General features: G+C 48.2%; 1 protein-coding gene across 1 annotated transcript in view; it reads right to left on the bottom strand.

Annotated features, from left to right (window-relative positions):
• The window catches only part of TLL2 (tolloid like 2), a 150,853-nt gene that overhangs the window by 24,815 nt on the left and 109,640 nt on the right, over positions 1-16,398 (bottom strand). Inside the window, exons 10-13 of the mRNA XM_032135543.2 lie at positions 15,257-15,359; positions 8,207-8,323; positions 6,894-7,039; positions 6,206-6,401 (exon numbers count right to left, since the gene is read on the bottom strand). Coding sequence (XP_031991434.1) covers positions 6,206-6,401; positions 6,894-7,039; positions 8,207-8,323; positions 15,257-15,359 — 562 coding nt within the window. The remainder of the gene's footprint in view (positions 1-6,205; positions 6,402-6,893; positions 7,040-8,206; positions 8,324-15,256; positions 15,360-16,398) is intronic.

Below are 16,398 nucleotides of genomic sequence, written 5' to 3'. Positions count from 1 at the left end.
ACAGCAGCAGAGTTGCCCTCAAATTTCCAGTGAGTAGAGAGACACAATGATGGGGCAGTGAAAAGATAAGGTTCCCTGGGCATACCTGGACCAGGTGGGAGTGGAGCAGTGCAGGCCTGAGGAGGGAAGGGAGACAAGGCAAGAATAGAAAGAAGGAAAATGCTTCAAGGATGGGCCAGTGGAGGAAGATGGATGGGCAGGAGGGCAGCACAGCAGAAGAACTCAAGACACTGGCTGGGGGACCTAGGGAGGAGGCAGAAGGAAACTGAGGAAAGAGCCCATTGGGAGAGACAGATAGACAAAGGACCAAGGCTGGGGTCTGCAGGAGACTCTGATACCAGAAGATGCTGTGGCTACAGGCAGGACACATAGGCAAGAAATAGGCGCACAGAGGAGCAAGTCTCTTGGCGCCATCTTAGCCAGGTGAAGGGAGAGAGCCCAGTGGATGGACTTGGGGGGAAAGCAAAGAAAATATAATTCCTCCAGCGACTAGAAGGTAAGGTGCTTGGCCTTGGGAGGTAGATGAAAGGCATGCTTTTACACCTGAGCTCTCTCTAGCAAGAGCCGTGAGATGTTTGGCCGGTTACAGCCCTGCTTCAGCTTGGCTGGGTGGCACAGAGGTGCATGGGGCCTCCCACTGCGGTAAAGCAGCACCTGCTCCAAGCCCACTGGCTCGTGCTTGCTCTGGGCTGCAGAGGCCAAGGCCAAGGCCAAGCCTCCCAGAAAAATCTGGGAGAGCGTGGCAGTAGAAGAGACTGGAAGCAGGGCTTAGCTTAGCATAGCAGGAGCTCTGGAGTCGTCTCATGGTCCAGGTGGAATTAGCGAAAGGAAGAAGTAGTTAGATGATGAGATGGCTCAGGCAGGATCCCAAAAATTGTTTCAGAGAAAGTTAAGGAAAGGGAAAGCAGGGCATATTCTTAGGCTCTTGAAGAAATCCCTTGAGGGAAGCCAGTCCCCCTACCAAGCCCTTCCTGGTGACCTATCAGCACTGGGATAGGGGGATGGAGGGATCGAGGTGGGAATCCTTTAATTCTTTATGTGGGGGCATAGGACCAAAATGGCCCTGCCAGCCCTTGAGTGCTGCTGCCTTCTCCCAAAGTAACCAGAATTGTAAGGTGCTCTGCTTGCTGCCAGCCAGTATGCTCTGAGAGGGGCTGCCATCTGGCACCAGAATCAGGTGCAGAGGCCAACTGGCACCCTGACCAGGATCAGGCGCCAGCTGGGCCCTGGGCAGAGCACCTGCCAACTGGCACCAAGGCAAGAGCTTCTTTGGCTTGCTCCAGCTCTTCTGCTGGGCCTTTGAGCTCCTCTTCCAGCTTCTTTCACTGGAGAAGTTCTGACACACGCGCTAGGTACTTTGTGTTCACAGGGCATCTGACTGATGGCCTTGTTGGGAAAAGGCTGGGCTGGGGAAGCTAGCTGGGTACAGTCTCCTGTCCTGCTCTGTCTGATGCGGCAGCCCCCAGCCACACGTGGCTACCGAGCACCTGAAATGCAGCTGGTCCAAGTGGAGATGTGCCATGAGCATAAAACACACACTGGATTTCCAAGACTTAGTATGAAAAACATAAGATCTCTCATTAATATTGTGTATATTGATTACATATTAAAATGATATTATTTTGTACATTAAATAAAAATATCATTGAAATCAATGTCACTGGTTTCTCCTTTTTTGTAAGGCAGCTGCCAGCAAATTCAAGGCCACCTATGTGACTTCTGGTTGTGCCTCACATCCCATTTCTGCTGGACAGTGTTGCACAAGGCTGTGGTCTCTCACCCACTCTTCTTCCGGAGAGTCTTGCAAGGGAGGCAGAGCAGGCAGCAGGATGCCCACTCCACCAACAGGGAAACTGAGCCCCATTCATTCATTGATCTATCCATTCTTTCATTGCTCACTAGGTATTTACTGAGCCTACTGTGTGCCAAGCACTGGGACCACAGTGAGGAGCAAAGCAGATATGGGCCGGTCGTAGAAAGGAAAGCCGATCTGCAAGAGAGTGAATAGCTAGTAGGGAACACGGGACCAGCGCCTCAAACTCCACTTGCCACGTCCAGAGCCCTTTTGCCTACACCCCTGTGGTATCGGGAAGGTAGAAAGGTGACCAGAGTCAGAATTAATCACAAACACTAAGGAAAAATTCCACCCCTTTCACATTCCGTCCCTGTGGCTTTCAGGTCTCCTTAGTGGAAAGAGAGTGGATTGTGGAATCCTACAGATCCAGGTTCTAGTTCCAGCCCAGCCATGTTAGGAATTCAGCTTCCTCAACTGGAAAACGGGGACAATAATAATTCCTACTAGGGGATTGTAATGAAGACAAGTGAGATAACCTAGATCCTGGCATGTGGCCAGCATTCAGTAGATGTCCTTTCCCTGATTTAATAGGTCTAGATGAGGTTTCTGTTAATCCTGATTCCTACTTTAAGATTCATGGTCAAGGTCAATGTTGTATATTTCTTCTTTTCTAAATGTTGTTCTCTGCAGTTGTTTTAACCATAAAAAAAGTCAGGCTGGGTCTGTTCACTAAGTTACTTTGGGTGGGCCTTAGTCTACACTTTGACGGGCATCTGAAAAGATGTTTACGGCCGGGCACGGTGGCTCACGCTTGTAATCCCAGCACTTTGGGAGGCCGAGGGGGGCGGATCACGAGGTCAGGAGATCGAGACCATCCTGGCTAACACGGTGAAACCCCAGCTCTACTAAAAATACAAAAAAAAAAAAAAAAAATTAGCCGGGCGTGGTGGCGGGCGCCTGTGGTCCCGGCTGCCCGGGAGGCTGAGGCAGGAGAATGGCGCAAAACCCGGGAGGCGGAGCTTGCAGTGAGCCGAGATCCCGCCACTGCACTCCAGCCTGGACGACAGAGCGAGACTCTGTCTCAAAAAAAAAAAAAAAAAAAAAGATGTTTGCAAATTGAAATGCCCTCCAAGTAGGACACTGGGTAACCTGGGCCCCGTTGCAGACTGAGTCTCAGAGCCTCCACCGAGGTCCACACCCACACGGCAATGTCATCGCACATTTGCTGCTGATCTCCTTCACCACCTTGAGCACTTGAGGATAACCACTGTGTGCTTTCCGCGGCGTCTCCAGCCCCAGCACCAACACACAGACTGATGAATGTTGAATGCACACGAGATGAAGAGGAGGGAGAAGGTGGCGTCTTCTAACCAGCAAATGGAGCCGCCTATCATGGTTACTTGAGCAGGTCCAGGCACTTCCTCGGTCTCTTACAAACCAGTTTAGCATCAGAGAAATACCTTCCATTGCCCTGACTGGCACCTCCAGTAAGTTTTCCATAAAAAATTCAGGAGGTCCAGTTAAATTTGCTCCAGTAAGTTTTCCATAAAAAATTCAGGAGGTCCAGTTAAATTTGACTTTCAGATAAACCAGCAATCACTTCTCAGCACAGTATGTGATATTTGGGACACATACTAAAAAAAAAATCATTCTGTATCTAAAATTCAAATGTAACTGGGCATCCTGTTTTTTTTTAAATTTCCTAAACCTGACAAGCCTAACCTCCAGCTTTAGCTGGTACTCTCAAAACTCTGCATTGCTGATCACCAGCAGCATCAGCAGTGAGGTGTGGATGGTCAGTGGTTACCAGTTATCCCCCTGGAATGGAGCCCCAGCACCCAACTTACAGAACCTGGGGTGAAAGTCAGGGGAGGAGAAGGCCAAGAGGACTAGAATAAACAGAATTAAAATGACAACCTCATAATCGTTCATGACGTGGTAGGCAGAATAAGGCCTTCCAAAGCTGTCTACAGCTTGGCCTCTGCAACCTGTGAATCTGTTACCTTAATGTAAGATTCTGCAAGTGTGGTTAAATTAAGGATCTTAATTAGGTGAAAGAAGGACTCTGCAGGTGTGGTTAAATGAAGGATCTTAGAGATGAGGAGATGCTCCCGGATTATCTGGGTGGGCTCAATGTCAACACCAGGTCCGTGTAAGGGAAAGAGGTGGAAGGAAGTTAGGGTCAGAAGGAGGAGATGTGCTGACAGGAGCAGAGGTCTGTGATGCAGCAGAGAGAATGTGGCATGAGAATGACACACTGGCCATTACTGGCTTTGACCATGGAAGAGGACCATGAGCCAAGGAATTCAGGCAGCTCCTAGAAGCTGGAAAAGGCAAAGAAATAGATTCTCCCTTAGAACCTCAAGAAGGAATGCAGCCCTGCCATCCCCTTGATTTTATCCCAGTGAGACCCATGTTAGACTTCTGACCTCCACAACTGTAGGATAATAAGTGTGCGTTGTTTTAAGCCACCAAGCCTGTAGTAAATTGCTACAGCAAGAATAGGAAACCAGCCCATCACAATAGCAAGAAGAGATTGTCGCATCAGTTTTTCCAGAAAAAATAACCACCTCAAAGATTCCTTCCCTAGCAAAGACAATGAATGGAACTAAACACTACACCGGGTGTATTGACTTGCACTATTCCATTTCCTCCTGATGACAACCTTGCAATCACCTGGCAGCATTGTCTCTCCAGGTAGAGAGACTGGAGCTTGTGCAACAGAAGCTGTGCAACTGGAGAAATCGTGCAACTTGCTTGAGGCCACCCAGCCGGTGTCACTGCTGCCAAGTCAGACAGGGGCCACTCCAGGCTGGGAGACACCAAGCATGTGCAGGCTGGGCCAGGGTGGGGTGGGGGCCGTGAATTTCCAGGCATCTCAACTAAGGCTGTCGTATCTTCCCTGTGCAATCACAAGCTGACCTGCTTTCAAAATACACTTGCTATGGCCTGGCTTTTTTTTTTTTTTTTTTTTTTTTGCCTTGAGAAAGAAGCAACTCAATTTTGTCTCCAATCCTTCAGCGCCATCATGATTCTTCCTCTGCTGCTGTTTGGGTTTTGCTCTTCCCCGATGCCTCAAAATAGGAAAAAATAACAGCCCCACCCCTTGTTTGTCACTTGCCAGCTTTTAAGTGCCTCCACAGCCGTCCTTTCTTTGGGGCTTCACAATAATTGCTTAGATACAATGGGTAGATGTCCTTCTTCCTATTTTACAGAGAGGAAAACTGAGGCTTCAGTAAGGATGAATGGCTGCCTGCTCTGGGTGACACTGCAGAAGTGGGTTGACACCCAGGCTGTTCACGTAGAACCTGGGAGGAGGTCTAAGATGGGGCAGAAAGGGAGAATGGAAGCAAGGGAGGGACTGGGATTTCTGTGCTGGCTCAGCCAGGAGTCCTAGGAGAGGAGGGAAGAGGAGAAAGCAGGTTCTGGGCAAGCACAAGTTGTAGGGGGGCTGGGGGAGTGGGGTCACTGATTAAGGGGCCACAGCAGCAGAGCACCGAATGTCTCTACTCAAAGGCTGCTGCTGTGCTCCTGGGTACCCAGGCCCGATGCAGTGGGACGCAGCCATGCTTCCCTCTTAGGGTGTGGTCTTCAGGGCTTTCAGGGGCCTGACGGCAGAGAAGGAGGACCTGCCCATTCAAAGGAGGCTTGGAAGCTGGCTCTTCTGGGGCCAGGAAAGCTGGGTCTGCCCATGCCGTTCTGGGCCTGGTTCCATCAGGACCCTACAGAGCAGCAGGTCCCCAGGGCAACAAGGAAATTTGTTCCCAGAGTGCCACCCCTTATTCTCCTCCCGACTCCCATCATGTGGGGGTAAGCATGTAGTCTAGGGGCACTGATGTTCCAGGAGCTGAACACCTGGGTTGCCTCTCTGGCCCACATCAAGGAATAGGGGCAATGTTGTAGAAAGAGTTTGAGCTTAGGAATTAGGCCGACTGAATTAGATCCCTGATCTGCCGCTTAACTACCTGCATGATACTGAGAAGCCCTTCCCAGCCCTGATCCAAATCTAACTCACAGGGTTATTTGGGGAATTAAATGACATTATGTAAGTCAAGTACCTTACACAGTTCTTGGTACACAGTAGGTGATCAATTAATGATAGCTGCTATCCAAATATTTGCTGTTATTCCATGCTCAGTTTCACTACCGTGTAGTTTGCCCTTGTAAACTTATTAGATCTAATTTCCAAGTATAGAACTTTCTATCGTGTGGAAGCCAAGGCTGAGCCTGCTCCTGATCAGTTGGGAACTCTGCTGGGGGCTCACACCCAGCTCTAAAATGCGTCGCTGCCTTTTCTCTGCAGGGAGCCTTGTTTGGTGGTAAGCTTCCATATAGTTTTGTGTGTCTTAGGCCAGCGGGAGCAATATTTCTTCTTGTGCCTGAAAGTGGAAACAAACTGCTAATTCATACCCTTGAAAAAATTGGCCGCAAAGCCCGCTTTATTGATAGAGCCATCGGACACAAACTTCATCCACAGTCTGTTGGAGCTCGATTTCACATCCTCCGGCTTCTCATAGCCACAAAAGTGGCCAATCAGGGCACTCTCTTCCGTGGGGCCATCCCGGACTTCCAGGTAGTCATATGCACAGCTGTCGTGCCTTTCAATCTAAAAGAAGAAACAGAGGCAAGGTGGATGGCAGATGGTTCCGCTTTAAGGTTTTTGATTTAAGAAGAGAACCCAAATATCACTTTCAAAATCTAACCAAGAGACCAAAGGACCCAAGTGTGTCCCAGGTCTCTCCATGCTGCTTCCTAGTTCGCTCCTTACTTGCAGAAGTCAAGGGTGAATCAAGCTGAGAAGAGTCTAAGAGGATAAACAGAGAAGAACAATTCTACCAAACTTCCCTGGATCTCATCCTGAATTTTCACTTTGATTATTATTTTCAATCTCTCTTACTGCCCTCAGAAAGGTGGCGAACCCCATTTCAAAGCCTGCATAGATGTTGATGTCAGATGTCCAGGCACAATTCACCATGGGCTTGAGAATGGCCTCTTAGGTTCCCGTTTTTAGCCAAAAATGAAAACCCATCTTTACAGAGTGGAGGGTGTCTAGCAAAAGTTGTCGTTTCCTTGGGAAGCCGGTCTGAGCAGCACTCACCTCAAAAGCTTGGAAGGTAAGTCCCACGTGAAACCCCTCCGAAACCGTAATCCTCCAGACACATTCCTTGGAAGGTCTGTAGTCATCCGGATAGTTGGGAGATTGAATCTGACCGGCATCTTTGTTAATGTCTCCCCCGCAGGTAGCTTTAGAAAGAGACATCAGGAGAGGAAGACGGGGGCCCTGGTCAGATCTTAGGAAGGAAGGTTGGCGCGGGGGAGGAGGGGAAGCAGCGCTTGTCACCACTAGGTGGCTCCGGTCACCAACATTTTCATCTCCACCCCACAAACACCGTGCCTCCAGAAAGGCACGACTGCATTTGCCTTTAACTGTGAATTTTTTTTCATATAAAGAAAAAACCACGTAAAGCAGTGGTTCTCTACCTTCGCTGTGCATCAAAATCGCCTGGGGGAGTTTGCAAACTGTGGAAGCTGGGGCCACACCCCCCAGAGGTTCTGATTCCAGTGGCTGTGGGGGAGCCCTGCGTAGCCGCGAAGTTCCCCAGGTGATTCAAGGTAGAAAGTACAGGATCGCTGGCAGGAAGGGACCCGTGCGCACACACGTGCACACACGCGCACACACGCGCACACATGCACATTACTTACTTTACAAAGACAAAACTTTGGCCTCTCTAAAATTGTAATAATTTAAGGCCAAAGGACCCTTGGTAATGTAAGGCCAAAGGACCCTTGGTAATTTTCTGGTAGTTTCCCTTTTTTTTTTTTTTTTTGGCGAGGGTACGGTGGGGTGGGGAATGAGCCAGAGAAGCTCAAGACATAGAAGAAATAGAAGCACCATCGCCTGGTGGCAGCTGCCTAGAGCCCAGACCTATTGGTTCCCTCTACTCAGCCACCAGGGTGGCCTCAGAGGCCCTTCAAAGAAACGCAGTTGGAAATTCCTTGATGTTGCCCAAAGTCTTCTTTTCACAAAGGAAACAAACAGAGGCCCAGAGAGGTCAGATTCTTTGCTTAGGCTCACACAGCAATTCAGAGGCTGCTATCATTTCCACAGGGTTCTAGATCCCCCCAATACCATCCTGTATGGGGGAAGCCGACTCCTCAGCTGGCCTGGAATGAGGGTTGAGTGGGATGGCGTCAGAAGGATGGCACTACTTCTGAAGTGGGCACAGCCGGCCTCTGCTTCCAGAATGTTGCGGGAGGGGCTGTGGAATCCTCAGCTTGCCCCCTGCAGTGGCTGCCCCCACCCCCATGGCTCTGGCCTGGAGTGTTTGGCTGGGAGAGGGACAGTGGGCTGCCTGGGAAGGACAGAGTTTATGAGGGGCCACCGAGCGGCTGCTTTCACCACGCACAAACCTTCGTACACTGCAAAGAAGCCCTTGCCCAAGATGTTGCTGCTGCTGCGGAACTCCACCCAGAGCCGGCTGTCCGTGGAGACAAGGGGCTCTGGGATCTTATCGCCACAAAACCTGCCTGGAAAGTGGAAAAAGAAGCAGTTAGGAGGCCTGGGGACAGCAAGAAGACACTGGCTTCAGGCTAGGAGGAAGCCGAGGTTCTTCTTCACACATGGTTTGAAATGAGCAATAACCTTGGCTGGGACAACGTATCTATCCTGTAGCACACAAAGAATCAAAAGATGGGATTGGAAGAGTCACACAATAATGTGTGACTTAATTCTTTTTCAGGCTGACTTCAGAATTCCAGATTCCCATCAAAGCATCCAGAGAAGAACCCAGGCAACCTCTCCCCTGCCGAGGGGTGTTGCTGAGGCTCTGAAGGTAAGGCGGGGGAAGAATGGTGAGAGAGTAGCGCAGATTTCCTTTCCTGGTATTTCCTGTTGCATGTATACCCTTCCCTTTTGGGGGCATTAGACATTCTGCTTTCCTTGCCTTGGGAAGGGATGCCAGGGAATACACAGCAAAGAAATAAAACCATCTTGGCGTTTACATTTCACAAGCCTAGTTGCAATAGCAAAGATTTGAAAGGATGCACCATATTTTCCCCCATCCTGGTAGCTGTAGGAGGGTTCCTAGGATGGAGGAGTGACAGGACTAGCGGGAGTGCACCAGGGAGCCCCTAAAAGGACCCATTCCCCATCTCACCTTGAGAAAGAGATCCCAGGTAGGTTTAAGAATCTAAGAGAAGCAGAAAACTGTGTCCTCAGTCCCTGGGCAGAGTCCAGAGTGGCAGCAAGACCCTGGATTCCCCTGCTGTGCCCACCCCCGAAGGTCAGCATAGAAGTGTTTATGTGATTGTCCAGACATTTGGCCATGAGACAGGCATGCAGAGCTCTTCAGGCAAAGTGTGGCAGGATGGCAGCAACATGATTCCAGGCCCAAGAGGGGGATGGAAGTGACTTTCCCATAGCCGAGAGGATTAGGGGAGCCATAGAATGTCTCCCAAGCTTCTAGGGGAATATAGACCTGCACCATTCTGAACAGGCCTAGGGTTGATACAAGGAGGAAGCCCAGTAGCTTCTATCTGGACAGAGGACTCATTGGTTGGGGATGAGGATATCCCAGCAATGCCAGTCAGGGTGACAGGATAGATGCCCCCCGCCACCACCACGCCTTGGCATAAACTATGCCCCTAACTAGGACATATAAATTGACCAAAACTGAAAACACAAAGTGACCAAAATCAAGTCCCTACTACCTGATGGAAAGGGGGATCATCATAGACAAACTTTTGTTATTGGGAAAAAAAAATACATTTGTATTTCTTAGACACTTGGGTGCATGGTCTGAAATCTTGAGCCTCCACAGAGGCCTGGTCTTCCCAGTACCTGGTCATTCTTGGCCATCTAATCCCTACTGCCAAGGCAGGATGGCAGCCCAGGGCGAGGTGGGAGATGGGTTCATCTTTACTGACTGGTTCAGAACACAGGCCAGCCATGGTCCATTTGGACTGGAAGACCATGGTTCTACCAAGCACCTATCGCATGAGTCACTCAGAGAATGTATTTAGCTTTGGGGGCAATGGGCAATGGGAAGTGGCTGCTAATGAGTATGGGTCTTCTTTTGGAGTGATGAAAATATTCTTTTTTTTTTGAGACAGAGTCTTGCTCTGTCACCCAGGCTGGAACACAATGGCGTGATTTCAGCTTACTGCAGCCTCCGCCTCCCAGGTTCAAGGGATTCTCCTGCCTCACCCTCCCAAGTAGCTGGGACTACAGGCGCATGCCACCACGCCCAGCTAATTTTTTATATTTTTAGTAGAGATGGGGTTTCACCATGTTAGCCAGGATGGTCTCAATCTCCTGACCTCATGATCTGCCCGCCTCAGCTTCCCAAAGTGCTGGGTTTACAGGCATGAGCCAGCGCACCTGGCTGTGATGAAAATATTCTAAAATTGATTGTGGTGACACAACTCTGAGCATGCTAAAAACCATTGACTGGTATACTTTAAATGGTGAATTGTATGGTCCAGAAATTACATCTGAATTTTTTTTAAAGTCCATTTAACAGATATGTCGTGGGTACTCTTACTGCCAGTGCTATGTTAGGCAGTGGACAAGCCACTTGAGGCTATGAGCAGGTGAGATTAGGGGAGGAGTAAAGGCCACTGTAGGCATCTCCTAAGGGCCAGCTGTGTTGTACATGTTTTGGGGAAACATGGGGGTAAAGGCTGCTAATCTCCTCTGCTTCCTTCCAATTCTGACCACCTGTAGCCTTTTGGATTTGGGGAGATTAATATTAAGTGAGATGAGGTGAAACTCCTGCCAAGAATTTGGCAAGAAAAAATCCACCAGAAGCCTCTAAATTTTCAGTAATGGTTTCTCTGGCACGGCCAATTAGTGTCAAGTGATTTTTGGAAAAAGACAGGCAAGCCTGGGGAAGTACTGCTTACCAATGAGGACACGGAGCAATTAGACAGTGCCGGTTCACAAAAGGAATTCCTTCTTAGCCTAGCCCAAGTTCCAAATCCAAGTTTCTCCTTTTAAAACCCAGCTGTCACAGCCACTGAGGCTTGTTTCCAAAAGACAGGGAGACTTTGACTGCCTCGCCTCCTAAGGACCTAAGCAGATGAGATGAACCACCCACCACCCAAGGGCCATTAGACAGCCTGTCCCTGCTGAGTACTCGACAGGAGGCAGGAATTGCAGCCTGAGGTATATCTTACTGCCTTGGCAAAACTAGACTTCGTAGAACAAATTACAAATTATTCCTAGGCACTCTCCCCAAATCACTTTGTCACTCTTAACTAGAATCCTCTACTTTGTCCCTTAACTGATGTCTCCGTGTTCTCATCTTCACCATAATGGTTCTAATAAAAGCCCCTTTTTTATTGACTATGTCTATGCCAGACACCGTCCTAAGCACTTTACATGGTTTATCTCATTTCATCCCAATACTCTCTGAATTAGGTACTATTATTAATCCCATTTCACAGACGAGAAAACTGAGGGTCAGAGAATTTAAGTCTCAAAGCTATAAGTAAGAGCAGGATTTGAACCGGAGCAGTCTGAGACCTTCATCATCAGTATCACCTTCTTCATCATCAGTATCACCTTCTTCATCATCACCACCACTACTATCAAAAAAAAAAAAAAACCTTCACTGACTGAGGTACGGTTCTGAACATTGTACAATTTTGGATAGATAGACATCACATCTACTCTCTAGTAATGTAGATGTCATCCCCATTTCCCAGTTTGGAAACAGACAACTAGGAATGAAGATCAAAGCGTCAAACCATAAAGCAATTCTGTGGAAATGCCAGGCCTGGCTGTTTGACTCACTGCATCATTTCTGCCCATTTGGGAGGCTGCCCCTGGCTAGGGAGCCTGAGTAGCCAGGCCACATGACACTGATTGGCCAGCCTGGCCTTTCTGAACTTCCCTCTCCCTATTTCAGGGAAAGAGGGAAAAAGGGCTTTTGTGTGCATTGTGGTGATACAGAATGCCCAAAGACAGTTCTGCATACAAAAGTGCATTGTTAGAGTAATTCCTCTAACAGAAATAAGGGAGGGAATCCAATTTACAGGACGGAATTTAAGATCACTGGATGAGTTCTCTCTGCAGCCAACTTCCTCCCCTCTTTAGGTGCAATATCATAAGTGACCCCCAAAACTGACAAAACAATTTGATATCTTTAACCAGCCATGAAATGTTCTCAATCGACTTTTCCCTTTAATCACTAGGTGAAAACCTGGGTCTCGAAAAATAGCCTCCTTCCAAGGAGACTAAACAGGCTGGAGAGAAACTGGACTAGAGAAAAGGTGTCAGATTCCTGCACTGAAATCCGGTTCCTGGATTTAGAGGAGGAGTTTAATAAGGATATCAAGAAGAGGAAATGCAGATGAGGACACTACAAGTGGGCTCCATGGGGAGTCATAAAGGGTTCATTCATAAAAAGTTATGCGTCCATTATGCCTGGATTTTCACACACTGCCCTGGGAAAAAATGCGATGCACAGTTTTCAGAGCAAGATGCATACTTTCACAATCCACCCTAATCCGCTCTCCCTCCTGCCAAAGGGGCATTGACCTGCCTCCTCCCAGCAGATTTCATGGCACTGACCCCTCCCAGGGACCAGCTCGGCCGACACAATGCACTTGTTCCAAACACAAAAGTTCACTAACAACTGCATTTGGAAACATCAGAGCAGGCCAAATAGTTGGCAAAGGAGAACTGCAAATGAAGAATGATGGTTACAGGCGCTGGCACTCCACACACACACACACACACACACACACACACACACACACACACAGTAAAAGTGGGTAAAATATGAGCCAAAAAAAACCACCTCAAAACAAAAAACAAAACAAACCATCACCACCACCAACAAACGGCAAAAGTCCCAATTCATTAATGAAATGTAGCCAGAAATACCAGGATCTATAATGAGAAAAATCTTGTTTCAAGTTCAAGAAAAAGGAACTCCTGGAAATCTCTCTGCCTGTGCCCATTCTCAGGAACGTGCCTTGGCCCTCTCTGGGGAACTTCAGTAACAGACAGCTTCCTCCTCTTAAGCCTTTAAATCTATCCCATTCCTGGGAGGTGGGGGTAGAGAGTTGCCAGATTTAGCAAACAAAACTCAAGGAAGCCCAGTACATTTGAATTTCAGATAAACAACAAATAATGTATTTTATCTGGCACCCCCTTGGTTCAGCAGTCACCTCTCCCCTTCGCCAGGACATCAGAATTCTGGTCTGATCTCAGCCACTAGCTGTATGGCCTTTGAGTTAGTCCACACTTGGGGAGCTTGGTTTTCTCATAAAAGTGTGGGATTAAGTGACTGTAAGGTCTCTGCCAGGTTGCAGGGTCTGTGATCCGATGTTCTCACGAAACTCTTCCCACATAGCTCTTTTTATTATTTCATTATAGATTGACACCTGAATGTGTTCTTACAAAAGATTCAAACAATGGAGAAGTATACAAAACAAACTTTGAAGCTGCCCACCACCTCCGCGCTTCCTTCCTCAGAGGTAATCACCTTCAGCAGTTAGATGGGCATATTTGTGGTTCTTTCTACATTTGTGGTACTAGATTTGGGCACATGCCCTTTTATGTAAAGGTAAATAGGATCATTCTCTGACCCAACTTGTGGGGATTCCAATTCATGGTCTCCCAGGAATCTGTACTCATAGAAATCTTCCCAGGAGGTTCTGATGTCCAGCCAGGTTTGGGAACCTCTGCTACTGGGAATCCAGCCCTCTGTCTTTTGCCACAAGCAAACAGTGCTACCTGTAAATCCAGACCCTCCTTCTGGCTGCTACAGAGCACCATGCCTGCTCATGGTAGGCAGGAAGCAGAAATCCAGGCAGGCATCCTCCGCCCTGCCACTGTGGGCGGTCTCCACTGGTCCTGCAGTAGACGTGCTCCTGTCCGTGCTTGGCCTGGGGATCACTTTCTTCGCTTGTCTACCTGGACAGCTGACTACCTGACTGACTTCTCCTAATGCTGGCAGCCTGGGACCCCTCAGTCATACGAAAGATTAATGTCTGCCAGGCTACCTTGAGTCCAGCCAACCCCTCTGTCCAGCCTCTTCTGACCTACCTCAGCCTTGGCTCCCCAGAATCTGGCATGAAGTCAGGGCTCGGTCTAGCAGTGACACCCCACAGCTTAGCCCTCTCCCTTCTTTCCTGTCTCCATCTCGGCCAACCACCCGATACCAGCTCACTCTCAGGCTCGTCAGTTGCAGCATAACAAGTTGGGCTTTCTGCTCACATGAATATGTACCAGGGACAAAGTCCTCACTGAGCGCTTAGACTTGTCCAAGCCAGAGCCCACCCTACAGACCCCTCTACGAGTAAGGACAATACACTCTCAGCTGAGACCCTCCCATCTGGCTCCCGGTCACTTCTGCCTCTCTCACCAGCTCCACCACGGCTGCCATTCTTGGGCTGAATGAGTCCCAGTGTCTACTCCCGAGACACTGGAGCCATTGGTCCTCTAGGCAAGGCTAACCTCCCCTGTCATCCACAAGAGATCTCTCTGGGGTGAACTAACCTTTCTTGTTACACCACCTGCCCACTGTGTCCCACTCAGAGCTCCAAGCTAACTTTCCATGGGTGAGTTCATGCCCTATTCATCTCACCAAAACAATACACGCTCATCATAGAAAAATTGGAAATATAGTTAACCAAGAACAACAGAATACATTTAAAAAATACTCTATCACCCTGAAATAATCAGTGTGTTATGTATATTTATAATTTTACTTGAGATTTATATTGCAGATCACAAAGTGGTGTCTTCTAGTTAATTCAGCCTGTACACGTTTTAAGTCATTTTGGTTTGAATAATTTTGGACAGGAAATTCGGTGTTCAGTTCACCACACTCCCCCCACCATTCCTTATTTTATTACACAAATCCCATCTCCTTCATTTACATGTTATCCTTGAAGCCATCTACATTTGCAATGCCTGCATTTTATATATATATATATATATACACATATAAAATACATAAATATATTTTTTAATCAAAATGGAATCCTACTGCTTATTCTGTTTTTGTCACATACTTTTTTGTGTGTAACAGTGTACTATGAACACCTTTCCATATCAGTAGTCAACTACACTTCATTTTTAATGGCTGGGAAGTTTTCCGTTAAAAAGATGGATTATAATTTATTCAGCCAAACCCTACTGTTGAACATTTAAATTGCTTGCAATTTTTCCTGCTTCAGTGAACATCCCTGTAGCTAGAGCTTTGCACACTTCCTTAATTAGTTCCCTAGGATGAATTCCAAAAAGTGGAATTGCTGGGTCAAAGGGTATTTGCAGTTTTAAAAGCTTTTAACATGTGTGGCCAAATGGAGTGCTCAGAGTTTTACAATGACAGAGGCCCTTGAGAGTTTCCTGTGGCCGCTGTCAAGGTGGACCTTCCAGACATTAACAGCATCCTGGGGAACATCCCATCACTCCCCTCTTAACGGTGTCTAAAGTCAACTTACCCAAAAGGGGGGCTTTTCTCCAGTAACCATCCCGGACCTCCACGTAATCATACCAGCACAGCCGGCTTTTAAATAAATCCATGGATGTGAAGTTTAATACAATCTGTAAAGAATTACCATAAAGTGAGTTTTGGCAGCAAAACCTGAGGAGTTTGGGAAGATGTATCTTGCATACTGGTGTTCTCACGTTACCCTTTAGCATGCAGAACTCTCAGACCACAGTAGGAGTGCTGTCTCAAAAGCATGCTCACAGGAAACCTAAGGACATTAAATAATAAACCTTAAGTAGGATGGGGAGTAAACAGAAGGAGATGGGTCCTTCGCTTCTGTCTGGGGAATCACTTGAGCTTTTGAAGTCACTAGGTGGTTTACAGAAAGCGAGATGCATTAAAAACACTGGCCAGGGCTCATGGAGACTGGGGATTTGGAAGGAGGTAAGGGGTCAGCGAAGTTCAGAGATACAAGAAGATCTTATAACATCATCAATCATTCCAAAGGGTCTGGGGTTAGCCCGAGTGCATCTGAACATCTCTGTGATCAACCTTCCCTCAGCCATGACCTCACTCTCCTGAGGTGTGGTGTGTCTAATGACCTTCCTACAGTTAGTCCATTCATTCATTCACTCCACCATTGCTTGTTGACCACCTTCTGAGTGTCAGCCTGTGCTGGCCAATTGAGATAGAAAGATCAGTAAGACAGGGTCCTTTGCCTTTGGGGAGCCCAGAGAAGGGGGGAAAGGCAGATGGGCCAAGCCAGTGGAAATACTATGGTATAAACACGGAAAAGAGAGGGATTGTCATGAGGAGCATCTTGGCAGCCCTGTCTGGACATCCCTAGGGTCAGGTAGTGGATGCTCCCATGGGCAAACAGGTGACTACTTAGTAGGGGGAAGGGGAGGGCTGGGTGGTCCCACGGGCTGGGCCTCAGCACACAGGTGCTGTACCCATGAACTGGCTGCTCTGGTCCGCCTGCAGCCCACCAGCTCGGGGCTCCCCTGGCAGATGGCCCAGAGGAGAGTTCAGATTTCCCCTGGCCTTTCACCCCCATGCAAGTTCCACTAAGCCAGGTGCCTGTGGCTCCTCCCACTGTCCTGAGGCTCAGTGGCTTGTCTGGCCCAGGCTCACCTTTCCTCATGCCCCACA

The sequence above is a fragment of the Hylobates moloch genome, unplaced genomic scaffold (genome assembly GCF_009828535.3).
Source record: "Hylobates moloch isolate HMO894 unplaced genomic scaffold, HMol_V3 SCAFFOLD_3, whole genome shotgun sequence".
Taxonomy (NCBI): domain Eukaryota; kingdom Metazoa; phylum Chordata; class Mammalia; order Primates; family Hylobatidae; genus Hylobates; species Hylobates moloch.
Note: the sequence above shows the minus strand (reverse complement) of the source record. Positions and strands in the feature narration are given on the sequence as shown.